At 38.2% G+C, this 18,895-nt stretch overlaps 2 protein-coding genes across 2 annotated transcripts in view; both read right to left on the bottom strand.

Moving 5' to 3' along the window:
- Window positions 1–37: 37 nt before the first annotated feature.
- On the bottom strand, window positions 38–4,589 carry GNRH1 (gonadotropin releasing hormone 1). The gene is made up of 4 exons (XM_072796233.1): window positions 4,501–4,589; window positions 3,482–3,623; window positions 1,670–1,765; window positions 38–243 (listed from the first exon to the last, which is right to left on the bottom strand). Exons 2-4 carry the CDS (start codon window positions 3,620–3,622, stop codon window positions 202–204), a joined length of 279 nt encoding a protein of 92 aa, XP_072652334.1. The 5' UTR covers window position 3,623; window positions 4,501–4,589; the 3' UTR covers window positions 38–201.
- A 3,071-nt stretch (window positions 4,590–7,660) lies between these two features.
- The window catches only part of KCTD9 (potassium channel tetramerization domain containing 9), a 38,020-nt gene continuing 26,785 nt past the window's right edge, over window positions 7,661–18,895 (bottom strand). The window contains exons 10-12 of the mRNA XM_072796232.1: window positions 12,481–12,586; window positions 11,563–11,696; window positions 7,661–9,568 (exon numbers count right to left, since the gene is read on the bottom strand). Of these exons, the coding sequence (XP_072652333.1) occupies window positions 9,452–9,568; window positions 11,563–11,696; window positions 12,481–12,586 (357 nt within the window). The 3' untranslated portion in view covers window positions 7,661–9,451. The remainder of the gene's footprint in view (window positions 9,569–11,562; window positions 11,697–12,480; window positions 12,587–18,895) is intronic.

Raw genomic sequence — 18,895 nt, 5'->3', positions numbered from 1 at the left:
CAGTGCCCCTCCCCCACCAGAGTTCTGCCTTAAAGACTTCATGCTTATGCCACTTTATTCACAACACAGCACTTTCACCATGAAATATGTGAACTTAGCGTAAGCATATCTGAAATCCACACAATTCACAGATGTTAAACGAGTCACAAATGTCAATGTCAGAATTATACTTGTGTCGCCAATCCTTCTGGTTCAGTGGATTTAAATCCTCTTCTGCCCAGTTTCCTCTTCAATCAGACTTTCCTAAAAAAATGCACGAGCAAAAAATATATCAAGGTTGGTCTTACTAGCTGGATTTCACTATGCTTTTGATATCTTAATTTCTGAAATACCGATATAGAAAGAAGAGAGCCATTTATTTTTGTGCACGAAAAAGTGCTAGAGAGAGATATTAGATCATGTGTTTCTAAGTTGTTTAATAACCATAACATTAATAGTTTAAGGATAGGCTATGAAGGAGGTGAAGAAAGGTCTGATCTCAGTTTGTTTTTGTTTTTGTTTTTTTAATTGTATTTATTTTAGAGGGGGAGAGAGAGTGTGAACGGGGTGGAGGGTGGAGGAAGAGTAGAGGGGGAGGGACAAGCAGACTCTGCGCTGAGCATGAGCCCAATGTGGGGCTTGATCCCAGGACCCTGGAATCAGGACCTGGGCTAAACCCAAAAGTTGGATGCTCAATGACTGAGCTACCCAGGCGCCCCTGATCGCAGTGTAATTAACCCTGCTTTGTCTCCCCTCTTTCTTTCTAAGGTCACATTGGGGAATTTTCACTGCTCACTATGATTTTTATTATATGGTAAGTAGGAATGGACGCAGAAAACCAATAACGATCTCTGTCTGTTTTTTTTTTTCTTTGAACCGTGGGTGCAGAAGTGGTGGTCAATGGAGAAGGTGAAAGCTATAGCTTTTGTTTATATATGATTTATTCAGGCTTTCCCTGCTCGTGGGCATAGCTGTAACTAACTATAGTGCCCCTAACTGTCGCAAATAAGGGGACCACAGGAGCTCTGAAAGTCCCAACGATGAGCTCAAGCTCCAACCTCTATATTCAGTGCTCTGTATACTTGCTTTCTCATTATCAAAAACCTGCATTAGGTTAGTAGGCTCCCATTTGGGGTGGGGATTTGGAGATTGTTATAATCCCATCAGAAAATTGGAAATCAAATATGCGGCTCTGAATTATAAATTTACTAGTTTGGAATTCTTTTTTATTCCAAGGGAGGGAAAAAAATGAAGTAGAGCACCATTTTTGAGTTCTACATTTTTCCAAGGAAAAAACCACACCAAACCAAGAACATCAGTGAAGAATTAAGGAGTCCCGCAGAGAAGGGTGGATTAGCCTAGATTAGAGTCCAGGGTGGGTTGCAGTGGTCAGTTAATACCTGAGAAGAACTGACATGTAACAGCGGGCAGAAATGTATGAGTCATCCTAAAGGCTAGACCAGGATTCGGAGATAAAGGTTACAGAGAGATTTCAATTTAAGGGGGAAAAGGTTCTAACCATTAGTACTGCCTACCCACTGAAAAGGGGGGTGTGACAAATAGGCCCTACCCCAGGAGGAACTCAGGCAGTCAGGAAGGTAAGCCTCACAGAGGCCAAGAGGTGGTGGACAACCTGAGGGGTCACATCTCTCCATCTCTAAAGGTCCCTGTCATTTCCACTGTGACTCACCAGAGCTCCTCTCAGGTCCCTGAGGGGAGGTCGGGGCTTGTGGATGGTGCATTCCAGGTGCTGAGGTTCTGCTGGTTGATCAAGTTCTTTGGCCATCTGAGGAAAAAGAACGTGATTCTTGCTGAAGGAGATCAAGAAATGGAATGGTATTTTCCACCATTTTCACCAAGAACTATGGAAAGTCAAGGGAATTGTGGGACGAGGATTTTAAGAACATAGATCCGCCCTGAGGCATTTGTACAATTGGGTGGGGCCTCCTGAAGGTGATGGTGGTGGTAAGGAGAGAATATTTTCTCCCTACAGATGATGAGAATGAAGTACTTCGAACCTTATGAGCGGACAGTATACAAAATGTCTAGGAGTTTCTAGTTACAAATCGGAATGATTTCTATTAGTTTTTATTAATGATGTCATAGTTAATTATGACTTACTTCACATATGATCTGTGGAGAGGAGATTTCAGATTCTGGGGCATCTTTATTTCATGCTAAATTATCTTTATTATTTCTCCAAAAAGAGGTATTTCTTTTCAAAGAAAGATAAATGATTTTAAGTTTCTCTCGTTTCCTATTCTCAGCACCATATTAAGTGTCTCAGTCCCAAGTTACTCATCCTTTAGGTCTTGTTTTTTTTCCCATTAAGAAACAGTACCAACTGTATTTTTATTAATCCACTATCATCTGGGGGGGGGGTGGTTAGCCAGCTAGCATCTAAGGCCTTTCTCCTGCTATCTTCATATGACCCCAAGAAGTCTCATTTTATAGATTAAAAAACTACCCTATGTGAGTGCTGCTCCTAGTACTGAAATCTAATTTATATGAAATCCACTCCAGGATATATTTCAGGATATATTTTGTGTCCTTAAGTTTGCTAACCCTCCCCAGTAGCAGCCTTCAAGTTCTTTCCTTAAACACCCATTTCAGTAAAAAGGAATGATAGGGCCTGCACTCTTGATAAGAATACTTATTTATAAGTTATGAAAATGTACACTGGCCTAGTACCATAGATACTTTTAAAAGATGAAATATGGGGGGACGCCTGGGTGGCTCAGCGGTTTAGCGCCTGCCTTTGGCCCAGGGTTCGATCCTGGAGTCCCGGGATCGAGTCCCGCGTTGGGCTTCCAGAATGGAGCTTCTTCTCTCTGCCTGTGTCTCTGCCTGTGTCTCTGCCTCTCTGTCTATCATGAACAAACAAATAAATCTAAAAAAAATAAAATAAAAATAAAAGATGAAATATGACCAAAAAAAAAAAGCAGGAGTTCTAAGATTTTCTCTCCAAATCTCAAGGAATCATCTAGTTCTGGAGAACTTGGGCCCATCCCGTCGTTTCGAATTCCTTTGGCATTTCTAGATACTCAGAGTGCGACACACCACTTTCGCACATGTTGCTGCATCTCTTGGCATTGTTCCTGCTGTTTGTTTCCTTAGTCCCTACCTGAATAGAGAGCAAGAATGGGACCTGCCTTGGCAAGTGTCTCACCTCTTCCAGAATACCAGGGGTAGACAGAGCAGGGTAGTACGATTGGGTGACACACAGAATGGATTTGTTTTTGTTTTAAAAGGTTTTATTTATTTATTCATGAGAGACCCAGAGAGAGAGGCAGAGACACAGGCAGAGGGAGAAGCAGGCTCCCTGTGGGAAGCCTGATGCAAGACTCGATCCCAGGACCCCGGAATCACTACCTGAGCTAAAGGCAGACACTCAACCTCTGAGCCACCCAGGTGACCCCCACCCCACCACACACGCACAGAATGTTAACACAGAATTGAACCGCATAAGCCACGTCTTATATTGAAGATGAAAGAGACTTACCTCTTGGAATGAATCAATCAAATGTTCAGCATTTCTCTTCCCCCCAGGGCGGAGTCCATAGGACCAGTGTTGGCCGGAGCAGCTCACCACACAGAAGGTCAACAGGAGAAGTCCAGCTACAAGTTTTGGAATTGGCTCCATGCTAAGGAACAGCAATGCAACAGCCAGAATGGACCCAGACTGGGTTGAGCAAGAAAGACCTTTTGGTGAGAAGCCTCATGTTTATATGCTAACGGTGCAGAAAGCAGAAGTAGCGATTGTCTGCTTCCATCCCAGACGCTGAGACACACATCCCTATGTGCTTGCTTCAGGTTTTTCAGCCACTGGGGATAAAGGCGGTACTTGGAACTTCCATGCTCAGTATATTTTAGTACTAAGCTAGTCTATTTTTATTTTTAGTACTTATTTGGCTATCCAAACCCCAGGATTCCTTCCCTTATCAAGTTCACCTTTTTGCCTCAACATTCCCCCACCCACCCCGCAATGAGTTAGTTTTCAACTGTATCAGTTCCTGAGATATGGAGAATTGGGCCATCTGCTTGGAAAGGTGGCTCCTGCTAGGAATCTCTGGCTAATATAAAGTTGTATGACATTAAATGCATACACCGTGGCACTAATTACATTTTGCTGAGTGTCTTCCACGCATAAGTGTTGGCCGGACCATCTGTGAGCGTGAGAGAGAACTCAACACCTCTCAAAGCGCTAAGCCCCAGACCAGATGCCTCCGTGGCCAAGGCAGGCTGGAATTAGCTCATGACGGGAGGAACGCTCACAAAGTCTTCAAGTTAATTTTCATCAGACAGGAAAGAGGCTAAAGACAAAATCAAATACTGGTCGATGAGCTGTTGTAATTATTCCCCACACGCTGGATTTCTGTGGCCTGGGGTGACAAGGACCAGAAGGGTCAAGGTTTCTTTAGATACTGTCACACCTGGATTTAGCCCTGTGGGTGTAAAATGCCCTACAGACAGACAAAGCATGTGGTCTAGGACAAGTGCTAGAAACACAAAGCGTTTTACCTGCTTGCGGACCAAGAGCCAAAAGAAATCCCGAGCTTCTTTTGGGAGTTTGTGGAGTACTGTGATTTGTCATTTCTTAGCTTCCCTTTTATATGAAACTTTTCTGGGACTGAAATCTTTCCTGCTGGTAAATTATACTGCACATGGACTATGAGGGTTTTAATACTCATTTTTTTTAAAATCCTCACAAAAAGCCCTTAATAGTGTGTGTAATTGGAACACCCACTGGGTGTCTGTTAAATTTACTTCAGTTGTGGCCATTAAAACCTCAGCTAAGACTTTTATAGCTGAGACCATAATTCAGAGATTAAAATCTGGCTAGGTGGGATTCTCTTGAGGAAACTGACAGACGTATCCAGAGTTCAAGGAAATAGCTGTCGTACTTTAAGTGATGTTAAATGCACACATAAAAGCTTTCACGAGAGGCCACATAATATTTATAGAAAGAAGTTGAGTCAGGATGCCTGGTAGCTGGTCTCAGCTCTTTGATTCTTCATTTGTAAGAGGAGCTGACTTATACATAATAAGTGATTATTGGCACTAAACCTACCTATACCTGTATAGGATCCTAAAGCAGATCATGGGAGTCTGAAAATTCCCCAGTCTCCTACCCACCAGGTTCCTTCCTTGACTTACCTGGAAAGCCTTCTTTAGCATCAGAAAGTTAAGGAGAAACACTGTAGTAAGAATATACTAAGCCCAAGACCACCTGGTGGGTGGACAATTTGACTCATTTAAGTAGATACTTATTTGAGTTAAAATATGCAAATCGCTGTGTAGTAGGAAGGTAGTAAGAACACAAAGGTGAGAAATAATAGTAGTTAACTGGCATGTGACTAAGACCAACCTCACTTATTATAACAGTCCTGCCAAATTTGGATAATGATATTATTATCGTTGCTATCGTTATCCAAATTTTAGAGATATGTGTTCCAACCCAGTGGCTAACCCTTAGGATACTTTATTTATCTTGTTTAAACACCTGTTAAATCTCTAGCATTTAGTCAGCATTGGATAAGTGTAAGTTTGAATGAACAAATGAATAAAAAAGACCTTTACACCAGATTAGGCTTAATGCTTCCTCTATTTCTGCATCAAAGATGTTTTATCTGACAGAATTAAACCTTCCTGTACAATTGTCTGTGAGGGCTGTTACATTAGCTAAGTAGCAAAATGGTTTAAAATAATTGGATATTTGCTCATTTTAGAGCTAGGATTGGCAAGTTCTCCTCTGGTAGAATCTAAACCAATCAGTCATTGCCCAGTGTTTTTTGGGAACAATTACATTTTCAAGGATGTCAGCATAAAGAGCCAGGCTGCCCTGCTTTACCCAGCCATTTCTGTGGAGGTTGTCAGAGTCTCATGATAGGGTGGAGAAGGGGATAAGCCTTCAAGTATAATTGCAAACAGAGGGGAATTTAAAAATATTAAGTGATGTATTTCATTTAAATTATTATTTCCTTAGACACTGAATGATTTAAGTTTCATTCTGACATGAGAGTTATCTCACTATAATACAAAGGTAATGAGAAGCTTTTTCAAGAGTGCATTAGTTTGAACAGTGTTCAAATCGTCCAACTGACCTCCTATTTGCTGAAAGAGGTGCACCTCTAACAGTGTTGCTTAAGCAGATGTGGCCTTTGGTCAGGACTAAGGAAATGGGAGTTAAGACTTCTGACCCTTATAGTCAGCTTAAGCACTTTTCTTTGGACAAGCATCTGTGGATATCTTGTAGGTTATTTCTACCAGTTGGTATTTCATTTTTGAAACATGTTTTGAAATTTTTGGATGAACACAGCCACATGGTGTATAAACACATTCAATATGCTTTATGCCAAATCTGTGTTGTATACTTAGGTCACATAGATCTCAAGGGCAAAGGTGAGATTTATTTTCTACAGTATCAAATAAGAGACTAAACATGCAATTAATGGAATTTTGATAGTGACAAACTTTGAACCTTTTTATAGTTCCAAGGATAGATCCATTTATCATGAAGCTTAATTTAGTAAGCTGGGTTTAAGTAATTGGATTTTATAATTGTCATAATTTTTTATTAATTTAGAAATGTCCAGACCTTAAAGTGTATGGCTTTAGAGGGAAAATGGTTTCATTTTCAACATTAAAAGAAACACCTCAAAATTATAAGTGCTACAATAATGACTTCGTAATCTTGATGAGTGATGGATGCAAACCTCTTTTTTGCCCTAATGTAAAATCTCAGCAGGAAGAATGTGTGATGAACTCCTGCTGACATATTTAAAGGTTGTGAAAGGCTTTCAGAGAATTAATCCTTGAATAAGACGCTTTATACAGAAAATAATGTAACCACTTTTCTTTGTAGAGGTGTACTTTTTAATTTTAAAGATAACACCTCCTTGGAAATTTAATGAAATTCTAGGGCTTTTCATTAAACATGATTTGAAGTTGACATGGGGGTAGATTTACAGTATAAATCACCAATTCATAAAATGAGCAACTGGAGAAAATATTCCAGGTCCTGATTTATGAAAGTAACCTTCATAAGAAAATGAATTTGCAACATTTCCTACTAAAATTTTTTTGAAATTGTATTTGAAAGAACTAGATTACAAAATACTATGTATGGCTCTCAACAATTACACGAGTACTGAATTTTATCCATGTAGGTAAACTAATTTAGGTTTTAAACCCTTTCCTAGTCCCCCACCTCCAACTGTATTTTTATCTGTGTGTACACATGTTCCATCACATCGCTTTGTGTTTAATTTACAGTATTTACTATTTTGAAACTCCTCTGTCAAAACTCTCTCCTAGGTGTCAGGTGAAAATGTTTTGGGGACAATGTACTTAACTAACCTAATAAAGCTAACCTATAACGTTCATCAGCTAAAGAGTAACACAAATTAAATGAATTATTGGAAGGCAGTCTTGTTTTCTCAGAATTAATGAAATTTCTTTGTGCTGTTAACATGGTAGATTTTAAAAAGAGGGTCACAAAATAATCATGCTTTCAGAAGCAAGGTTACTTTAATGGCACTTTCAGAGACGAATCCATTACACTGTTATGTTGCATTTTCTTTTCCACCCAGACTCTTGGGGCTGGTCATGAACATATGTTGAAGAAATGTAAGCAAAATACAGTAAAGTGCTGATTTTCAAAAGTATGACAAGAAACTCCTTTTCAACATTTCACATCATTTATTAATGCAGTATACATTAGATCCAAAATCTGCAGTGTCTAAGCATACCATGTTTAGATCTTTCAGATTCTTCTGCAGTTTTAGGTTATGTCTACGGAGGTACCCTTAAGTGGATGAAAACACATTCTATAATTATTGAAAATATAGTACAGAGTGAAATGATTTAAATATAATTTAGGCACATTTGATTATGAAAATAGATATCTCTCAATACAATACTTCTCTGTCTTGGTAAAAATAATAAAGCAAAGAAAATAATTCATTTCTGAAGATGCTTTCCCTCACCTGTAAAGGTCCGATCGCCCACTATGCATATTGTACCCTTTACTGTTCAGGAAAGCTTTGCATATGTATATATAGAAGAATAAGCTACGTAAATATTGAAGACATGTCATTCTCCCAAAGGAGACAAAGTAGTTCTTAATGATTCATTGCTTCAATTTGATGAGTCTGTAGAATTCAGAACCTATTTGGACACAGCTTACATCCCTGCTCTTGGGGTAGACATAAGGACATGGGTCACTGGTAAGGAAATACAGGCCCTATCTCTGCTACCATAGAGATCAGGACTCAAGAAAATCAGGCTAGAATTCATTTAAACAAAACCAGAAAATAGAAGTCAAAGATCCACAGGTGCTGACTGATTGGTATTACATCTTGAACCAACCAAATGCCTTTATTCTTATTTAAGTTTTTTGGTGGCTATAAACTGTCAGTTTAAAATCCCCTCATTCCCCATTGTAGGGTTTTAGCTGCAGTTATGTTCATGTCCAGAAGATGACTGCCAGATTCATTTGCATTTTATAGCCTGGATTGCAGTGGACTGGGATTTATTAATACCTATTTCTAAGTTTAAGCTATCTGGCATTTGAATTAAATTAACATTAATAATGCACCTACGTTTTTTGGTCTTGACATATCTTCCTATGCGTGTTTTGACTGTACAGGAGGAAACAAGGCTAGTAGTGTAAAGTGATAAAATTGCTTGGTCTGGCGTTGAGTGGAACTTGCTTACAATGAAATTCTAAGGATGCTCATTTAAAAGCAGTAGCAACAGGTATATTCTTTGTCCATCTGAAGAGTTCCACCTTAACTTGAGCTGACAATGAGGTCTTTCCTTTCACTCTGTCCCAATCAGTAAGAACTGAGGATTTAATTTAGCTACTGCTTTGTTCTAAAAAATAAACATTATAAAAATGAACCTGAAAAGAGAGCCTTGGGGAGTCTGATCTCACCATATTAACACGGCGTGACAGGTATTTAAAGTAGGGGAGCGCATCACTAAAGCTATTAATAAACCTGAACTTGTCAATATTTTCATAAAGTTTAACAATTTAAATATCCATACTGCATCTAGAGATTCAATAAATATAATTGCATATGTTGTGCTTTTCATAAATTAAAATCCTCAAAATACATTTCAAACCAAGATGGTATTTCCATATCATGCCTATATAAAAGCAAATATAATAGATCCTATTCCCGGTCATAAAGCCAGGCAAATCCCCCTACCTCCACTCAAAAGGCAGCAAGCTAATCTAGCTTCCCTACATCTATTACATGAGTGCTTCTCTGTTAAAATCAGAATGTGGAAAAAAGTTACTTTTTTCCTTTATGCACCGCTGAGAACAAGCATAATCCTCTAAATGTTTTGTTTTGTTTTTTTTCCCTTACAGTGTTATTTCTTCTAGACAACTGAGTGGGTGGAGAAAAAAAGTGATAAGGAAAACATTTTGCATCTTGGGCTTCTTCCTCTAGCCCTGAAATTCTCATCTGACACTTTGTGACATATGTAGTGGTGTTAGCATCTCTTCAAATATAGCTCCCTTCACGTTGGAACCTCTCAGGTTGGCTTCTTGAAGATCACACCCAGACAGATCACAATTCTGCAGACAAAAACAATATTCATGAAAATAAGATGGAGGTTTAGGGCCTTTTTCTGTTCCCTCTCAAAATGATTCCTGGGGCACACGAAACTCACGTTATCATGAAAACCAGTTATTTCTGGAAAACTTCTGTTTTGGGAAAAAAGTCAGATTTTCTTCTACTGGATTTGCTTTCTCTAGGTGATGCTCAGGCTGACTGTATATAGACACAAATATAGACAAAGGTTCAAGAGGAAGTGTGTGTCTCCCATTCATACATTTTAAAATCAGTCATTTAAAATCCAGAATGGACTCCAATGTAGTAAATATTATCTATGCAAATTTATTGTATTTCATGAACAATAACAAAAGACATGAACAAGGCTGGGAAACACTATTAAAAAAATCTGAATGAAAGAGATTTTACTTCCTAAATTAAATTATGAAATAGATTTTGCCATTCCTCAACTCGAATATTTCTAAAGCAGGGAACTGCCTTTTTTTTTTTTAACGCCCAAATTACATGCACAATTCAACGAGTTTTAGCAAATGTATACAACAAACAGTTACTACCACCACAATTCGAAGCTGCTTTTAAATTTCTCAGGACCACAGACAGAGTGGCAGATGAGATCGATTTTGGATAGTCCCTGGGGATGGTAGGCGAATACACATAACCTTTTAGGACAGAATGTTACCAGCTGTACTTCAACAGGGAACCTGATTAGTCTTTGCAATCAGTTGCAACCAGGAAGACTTTTGGTGTTTATCCACATTGGCTACATGGTAACTAAAACCAAGGGCGGGGGTTGAATCATCTTTGGTGACAGTACCAAAATTAAATAACTGTGCTTATAATGGGTTTATACTTTTGGCCTTAGGCTGGTTCTTTTTGCTTTTAAGTTTAATGGGGCCTGCCACTCTGTTGCTAAGACCTATCAAGAGAACAGGCAAAACATTAAAAAAAAAAATCTGTAACAGGCCTAAAATTAACCTAGACCTACTATTCTCTCCAATCCAACCTAGGCCAGAGTTTCTTGGATAGGGCTATACTGTTCAATATGATTCTAAGAGCCACATTTGGCTACTTAATTTTAGATGAATTTAAATAAAACTTTAAAAATCCATTTCTCAGTTGCACTGGCCATATTTCAAGTATTCAACAGCCATAGTGCTGATTACTACTATACAAAACAGACTTTTTTAAAAAAAGATTTTATTTATTTATTCATGACGGACAGAGAGAGAGAGAGAGGCAGAGACAGGCAGAGGGAGAAGCAGGCTCCATGCTGGGAGTCTGACGCGGAACTCAATCCTGGGACTCCAGGATCACGCCCTGGGCCAAAGGCAGGCGCTAAACTGCTGAGCCATCAGGGATCCCCTACAAAACAGATTTAGAACGTGTCTAGCCTCACAGAAAATGCTAGTGGACAGCACTGAGAGATCTATCAATAGCACATGACTATGCTAGCTACACTGCAAATTAAGACAACATATAGAATTCTGATGAAGGAGATGCACAGACAAAATTAAAATCTGAAGTTGAGATTCAAAAAGAACATGATTCCCACTTAGAACAGGCTTTCTCAGAACCTGGTTTCAAACCTGTATATCTTTTAAATCTCTCAAGTAGTTTAAAAAAAAAAAAACTGGCCCCATTTAATTGTTTGGAATTAAAACTTACAAAAAACACAATAAATCAGATTTATAAAGCACCCATCAAACTGAGCTACTTGAAGGAGACCCAAAGAAAAGAGGAGAAATCAACTTCGAGTGAATGTCAGATGAATCTTCAAATCTGAAACTGGCATCTCTGACTTGTGTAACAGAATCCTGCTCTGGGATTCCAATTTGTTTAAAGAAGCAATCGATAAGAAAACATCCCTCCAGCTGTGCTGGCAGGCCACTTGGCAGTTTGTACCAGCCAACTACTTTGTTTATAATTTCAATAAATTTTGCATGAGATGCTCAGTAACTGTAGATCAACAAAAACTCTTTAGCAATTAGTGACTCACCTCTAAATCAGTTCCTGCCAGAGTTGCTCCTCTGAGGTTACAGTTCTTCAACTTTGCATTTTTTAAGGTGGCAACTCTCAGGTTAATTCCTGTCATTTGACTTCCTTCCATGTCCACACCTTTCAGATTAGCACCTAAAGTTAACATACAGGGGGAGTAGGTGAACTTAAAGATATTTATAGTCATCTACCTTCAAAAAACCACAAGATGACTTAATGGAGGTGACTGATGACAGGCTCCTTTAACTTTTGGAAAGAACTCTGTGAACCATAAATCTCAGTCTCTCAACCAACTTCTACATAGAAAGAGTTCATTGTTAAAAAACTGCTTGCTTATACTCTGAATTAAGAGTGTTTTAGGCTATATTTTGAGGGAGGAATTTAATTCGGTCTTAAGATAAACAGCACTTTTATAATAACCCCTGAAAGTTTATGATAAGGAAGGTAAGTATCCTGTATTCTAAACATACACATAAATGAAGTGACCAGTTCACTGACACAACAGAGCAATCGGAATTCATAAATATAACAGTAAATCTAACAATGATAAAAACTGCCTGGCTTTATGCAAACTGAAATTCATTTTAGTCAGATTAAGAGTATGCTGTTTAGTTTCAAAGTTTGAGATGTTGATATGTAATTCTCCAACTAAAGCCTTAGCCTTATTCAATATTAGAGGCTGGATTTCCCCTGCCTTCTTGCCTAGCACATGACTGAGATCAAGACAAATTTACTCATTACTAATTTTCCCAGTATGAGGACAGAAGAAATCTATATCCCCCTACAGTGATCATGACTTTCCCAAAACAATTATTTTGGGATTTATTATTATTTATTTATTTATTATTTATTATTACTGGGCCTTTTACTTCATGGTATATTTTCACATCAGAAAACGTACTTATAGGTAGAAGCTCACCTTCTAAATTGGCTTTAAGACCAGAAGGATCTTCAAAATTACACAGTTTCAGGGATGCTCCTTCTGCATTAGAACAGAGCATCTTGACTCCCTGGAGGTTTGCACACTGGCAAGAAAAAGAGAAGTCCATATTATAACATTCAGAATTTTGTTTGGAAAAGAAAAAAATGGCTCAAATAGTAAAATAAAAAACAGACAAGGAGTGGAAGCTCAGTTGCATACACTTACCATCAATTATTTTCTGTTTATAATGAAGATCTTTCCATCTAGACTCAATAAGAACTGAGAACTACTTCAAGAAAAAGTTCTTTTAAAAAAGCAGTTTTAAAAGAACAGCCCAATTAACAATAGCATGTCCATTTTACACAAAACTTAAGAGTTTAGATAAAACAAATGGAGAGTCAGACTATGACATCCTATTTCTATTTAGCCCTGGGTGTGACAATGTGAGAGCTGAAACGTATGAATAAGAAAAGCATAAACTTGTCAAGGGTAGGGATTTCTCTTCCTTATTTCTGTAGGAATCAACCAAATTCTTGATGTTCAATCCTATTACTATCTTCATGTCAAAGGTCAGAATACTAAGGCCAGTAGTTCACAGCATGATCTGGCTACAAAACACTACAAGTTGTTTGCTGGGTCTTTCTGTACCAATCACTAGTACACAACATTGTCAACTTTGAACACCCAAATTACAGTGCAATATACAAAGAGGAAAAAACTAAAAAATGTATTTTAGAATTTTAAATTATGTTAATGTATCTCCGAGGATTCTAAAATCCTAAGGCTGATCAAGTTATGTTATTGCCATATCTAACAAACACAATCCTGTTTTATATATGCAATTTCATTCACCCTACAGTCAATCCTATTGAAAGGGAGATAAGCTACAGATCAAATCACAGACAACTGAGAAATGCACATGCACTTTCCACTTCTGCCTTTGCAATTACACAAGGTAGCACAGAAACTCAGACTCAGAGGTAAGATAAATGAGGACCTGGAAGGACCAAAATAACTAAAAGACAACTGTGTTTCAAATACTTGAAAATATTAACAAGACAGGAAGCTGATAATATGAAAATAAATGTCTTGTGCTCTCTGTGTTGTGAACCCAGGTAAAATAGACTGTAACTATCATCAAAAGTTCCCAAGGTGACACACAGGGAGAGTGCCCCCCAGTTAGGTGTGACTGCAGCACCAGCAAACAGACTGGGGCTAGGCATCTAGTCTGACCCAACTATAAACCCAACATGGCTCCCCACTGGCCCTTCACAGTACAGGGACCAAATCCTGCCCACAACAAGAAAATGCACTAAAGTAGCCAACTGGACTGAAAGAAAAGGCAGCTCAGTCACACCAGCAGGGCACATGCAACACATAGGAGACACCTCTGCCTGAAGTGCCAGGTTCTGGTGAACAAAGGATACTGAACTACAGGGCACTATAGGACCTCTTCTTCATAAGGCCACTACTTTTAAGAGCATGAGACAGGGGTGCTTGGGTGGCTCGGTTGGTTAAGCATCTGCCTTTGGCTCAGATCATGATTCCAGAGTCCCAGGATTGAGCTCCATGTCAGACTCCCTGCTCTGCAGGGAACCTACTTCCTCCTCTCTCTGCCCCTGCTCATGTGCTCTCTCTTTCTCTCTCAGTCACTCAAATAAATAAAAATTAAAAAACGAAAACAAAAACAAAACAAAACCAAAAACACAGGAGACAGAGCTGACTCTAATACAGATACAGAGAGTTAGACAAAATGAAGAAACAGAGGAATATGTCCCAAGTGAAAGGACAGGACAAAATCACAGCAAAAAAGCTAAATGAGATGGAGACAAGCTATATGCCTGATAGAGAAGTCAAAACAATGGTCAAAAAGATATTTACTGGATTTGAGAAGATCTCAGTGAGACTCTTTTCTTTTTCAGTGAAACTTTTTTTTTTTTTTTTTTTTTAAATTTATGATAGTCACAGAGAGAGAAAGAGAGAGAGGCAGAGACATAGGCAGAGGGAGAAGCAGGCTCCATGCACCGGGAGCCCGATGTGGGATTCGATCCCGGGTCTCCAGGATCGCGCCCTGGGCCAAAGGCAGGCGCCAAACCGCTGAGCCACCCAGGGATCCCTCTCAGTGAAACTCTTAATGAAAAGATAGAAAATATAAAAGAATCAATCACAGATAAAGAAATGAAATTAAAAATACACAAGAGGGAATAAATAATAGACTAGAGGAAGCAGAGATACAGATCAGTGAGCTGGAGAACAAAGTAATGGAAAGCAACCAAGATGAACAGCAGAAAGAAAAAAGAATAAAAAAATGCAACTAGATTAAGGGAACTCAGTGATATCAAGTGTAGTAATACGCATTACACAGATCTCAGAGAAGAAACAGGAGCAGAAAAGATCGAGGAGGCACAGAGACCTCAACAGAATCAACCCATGGACATCCACACCAAGACCAAAAAGTAGTGATAAAGAGAGAATTTAAAAGTAGCAAGAAAAAAGGAAAGAGTTACATAAAAGGGAAACCGGGTAAAGTAATCTGCTGAATTTTTAGCAGACATGGGCAGCCAGAAGGGAGTGGCATGACATATTCAAAGTGCTGAAAGGAAAGGACCTGAAACCAATTCTACTCTACCCAGCAAGGCTATCATTCAGAATAGAAGGAGAGATAAAAAGTTTCCCAAACAAAAGTTAAAGCAGTTCATCACTATAAATCAGCTTTACAAGACATGTTAAAGGCGATTCTTTGAATGGAAAGAAAAGGACATAATCAGGAGTAAAAAATTAGAAAACGTAAATACAAATATAATAAAAGCAGCAGATGAATCACTTATGAAAACTAGTATGGTGATTTAAAGAACCAAAACTCAGGTGATTTGCAAAAATAAAAGGATATAAAGTATGACACCATATACATAAAATTGAGTGTTGGGATGGGGCATGGGTGAGTAAAAATTTAGTGCATTCAAAATGGGTTCAAACCTAAGCAACCATCAACTTTATATAGATACCAATACACATAAGATGTTATATATGAACCTAAAGGCAATCACAAATCAAAAAACCTGTCATGGATATGCAAAAAATAAAGAAAAAGAAATCCAAGTAAAGCACTAAAGAAAACAATCAAACCACAAGGGAAGAGAGCAAGAGAAAAAAGAAACAAAAAAGAACCCCAAAATCAACCATAAATAAGTAACAAAATGATATTAAGTACACACATATCAATAATTACTTTGAATATAAATACACTAAACGCTCCTATCAAAAGATACAGGCTGCGGCACTTGAGTGGCTCAGTTGGTTGAACGTCCAATACTTGGCTTTGGCTCAAGTCACAATCTGGGATTGAGCCCAGCTTTGGGCTCCCCTGTTCAGTGTGGAGTCTGCTTGAGGATTCTGTCTCCCACTCTCTCTGCCCCTCCCCCCACTCATTCACACTCTCTCTAATAAATCTTAAAAAAAAAAAAAAAGATACAGGCTGATTGGATAAAAAAGAACCAAGAACCACCTATATGCTGCCTACAAGAGATTGATTTCAGACCTAAAGATACATGTAGATTGAAAGTGGAGGGATGGAGAGGTGCCAAGGTGGTACACTTGGTTAAGCACCCAACTTTTTTAAAAAATTTTATTTATTTATTCATAAGAAACACAGAGAAAGAGGGAGAGACATAGGCAGAGGGAGAAGCAGGCTCCTCGCAGGGAGCCTGATGCAGGACTCGATCCCTGGACTGGGATCATGCCTTGAGCTAAAGGCAGATGCTCAACTGATGAGCCACCCAGGCATCCCAAGCATCCAATTCTTAATTTTGGTTCACGTCATGATCTCAGGTTCCTGGGATTGAACCCTGTGTTGGACACTACACTCAGCAGGGAGTCAGTTTAAGGATTCTCTCTCTCCCCCCCGCCCCTCCCCCCTGCTCTCTAAAACATACCTTACCAAAGAGAGAGAGAGAGAGAGAGAGGGGCACCTGGGGGGCTCAGTCAGTTAAGTGTCTGCCTTTAGCTCAGGTCATGATCCCAGGGTCCTGGGATTGAGCCCTGCATCAGGCTCCCTGCTCAGCAGGGAGTCTGCTTCTCCCTCTGCCTCTTTCCCTCCCCTAACTTGTGCTCATTCTCTCTAATTAAAAAAAATTATTTTAGAACATTCCCCCCAAAACAGTGGAATACACATTCTTTCCAGGTGCAATGAGAATAGATCATATGTTAGGCCACAAAAAAGTCTCAACAAATTCAAAAAGATTGAAATCATATCATGCAACTTTTCTGATCATAATGGTATGAAACTAGAAAAAAGTAGAAAGAACACAAATACCTGGAGATTAAATAACATGCTACCAAACAGTAGGTCAACTAAGAACTCAAAGAGGGAATTAAAAACATACATGGAGAAAAAACAAAATGAAAATACAATGGTCCAAAATCTTTGGGATGCAGCAAAAGCTGTTCTCGGGGGAAGATATAGGCCCTACCTCAAGAAGCAAGAAAAAGCTCAAGCAACCTAACCTTACACCTAAAGGAAGTGGAAAAAGAAGAATAAACAAAGCCCAAAGCCAGTAAAAGAAAGGAAAAGTAACACTAAGACAGAAATAAATGAAATACAGACTAAAAGAGCAACAGAACAGATCAATGAAACTAGGATCTCATTCTTAGAAAGGTTCAACAAAATTGATAAACCTTTAGCCAGACTCATTAAAGAAAAAGAAAAGAGGACTTGAATAAAATAAAAAATGAAAGAGGAGAAATAAAAACTGACATCACAGAAATACTAAGGATCGTAAGAGAATATTATGAAAAATTATGTGCCAACAAATGGGACAACCTAGAAGAAATGAATAAATTCCTACAAACATATAACCTCCCAAAACGGAATCAGGAAGAAGAAAAAAACAAAACAAAACAAAACAAAAAAAAACCTGAACAGATTGACTAGTAGTCATGAAATTGAGTAAGTAATTGAAAAACTCCCATCAAACAAAAATCCAGGACCATATAGCTTCACAGGTGAATTCTACTAAACATTTAAATAACAGTTAAGACCTATTCTTTTCAAACTATTCCAAAAACTGAAAGAGGAAAGAAAGACTCCAAATTCCTGCTATGAGGCTAGCATTACTACCCTGATACCAAACTAGATAAAGAGACTACAAAAAAAAAAAAAACAAAAGCCAGAAGCCAATATCTCTGATGAACATAAATGCAAAAAGTCTTCAACATTACAGCAGCAAACCAAATCCAACAACACTTACAAAACTGAATTCACCATGATCAAGTGGAATTTATTCCTACAAATAATATTTGCAAATCAACCAATATTAACAAGAGAAAAGATAGCCATATGACCAATTAAATAGATGCAGAAAAAGCATTTAGCAAGCACAATATCTATTTATGATCTCTCAACAAAGTAGGTTTAGAGGAACATAACTCAGCATATAAAAGGCCATACAGGAAAATGTCACTCACAGCTAACATCATCCTTACTGGGGAAAAAACTGAGAGATTTTCCTCTAAGATCAGGAACAACACAAGGATGTCCACTCAAATCACTTTCATTTTCATTCTGGAAGTGCTAGCCATAGCAATCAAACAAGAAAAAGAAATAAAAGGAATTTAAGCTAGTAAAGAAGGAAGAAGTAAAACTTTCATTATTTGCAGACGATGTGATACTCTATATAGAAAATTCAAGAGTCCACCCCTCAAAAAAAAAAATCATAAAACTGGTAACTGAATTCAGTAATGTCTCAGGATACAAAAATTTATACAGAAATCTGTTGTCTTTCTATACATTAATATTGAAGTAGTAAAGAGAATATTAGCAATCCTACTTATACAACTGCACCAAAAAGAATAAAATATCTAGGAATAAGCTTAATCAAGGAGATGACAGACCTGTACCCTGAAAACTATAAAACTGATGAAAGAAACTAAAAATGACATAAATAGATATTCCAAGCTCATGAATTGGGAGAACCAATATTGTTAAAATGTTCCTATTACTCAAAGCAATCTAGAGATTTAATGCAATCCCAATCAAAATACCAATAGCAGTTTCCATAGAACTAGAATAATCTTAAAATTTTTTTTTTAATAATCTTAAAATTTATATGGAAACACAAAAGACCCTGAATAGCCACAGCGGTTTTGAAAAAGAACAACAAAACCCTAGGTATCACATTCCCAGATTTCAAGGTATACTACAGAGCTCTAGTAATCAAAATAGTATGATACTGACACAAAAACAGACACACAGATCTACAGAACAGAGTCCAGAAATAGGCCCATGCTTTTATTGTTGATTATGACAAAGGAGAGACGCCTGGGTGGCTCAGTTGGTTAAGCGTCTTACACTGGATTTCAGCTCAGGTCATGACCTCGGGGTCCTGAGATGAAGCCCCATGTCAGGCTCCATTGG

The sequence above is a fragment of the Canis lupus genome, chromosome 24 (assembly GCF_048164855.1).
Source record: "Canis lupus baileyi chromosome 24, mCanLup2.hap1, whole genome shotgun sequence".
NCBI classification, from domain to species: domain Eukaryota; kingdom Metazoa; phylum Chordata; class Mammalia; order Carnivora; family Canidae; genus Canis; species Canis lupus.
The sequence above is the reverse complement of the archived record's forward strand: the minus strand, read 5'-3'. Positions and strand labels throughout refer to the sequence as shown.

What these genes read in the sequence shown, in the direction of transcription:
- GNRH1 (XM_072796233.1), bottom strand. Translation starts at nt 3,622, where the DNA reads ATGGAGCCAATTCCAAAACTTGTAGCTGGACTTCTCCTGTTGACCTTC. An exon ending in TGATTGATTCATTCCAAGAG is followed by an intron (nt 1,766 to 3,481) that starts GTAAGTCTCTTT and finishes CTTTTTCCTCAG; the next exon opens with ATGGCCAAAGAACTTGATCA. An exon ending in GGGACCTGAGAGGAGCTCTG is followed by an intron (nt 244 to 1,669) that starts GTGAGTCACAGT and finishes GCATTTTTTTAG; the next exon opens with GAAAGTCTGATTGAAGAGGA.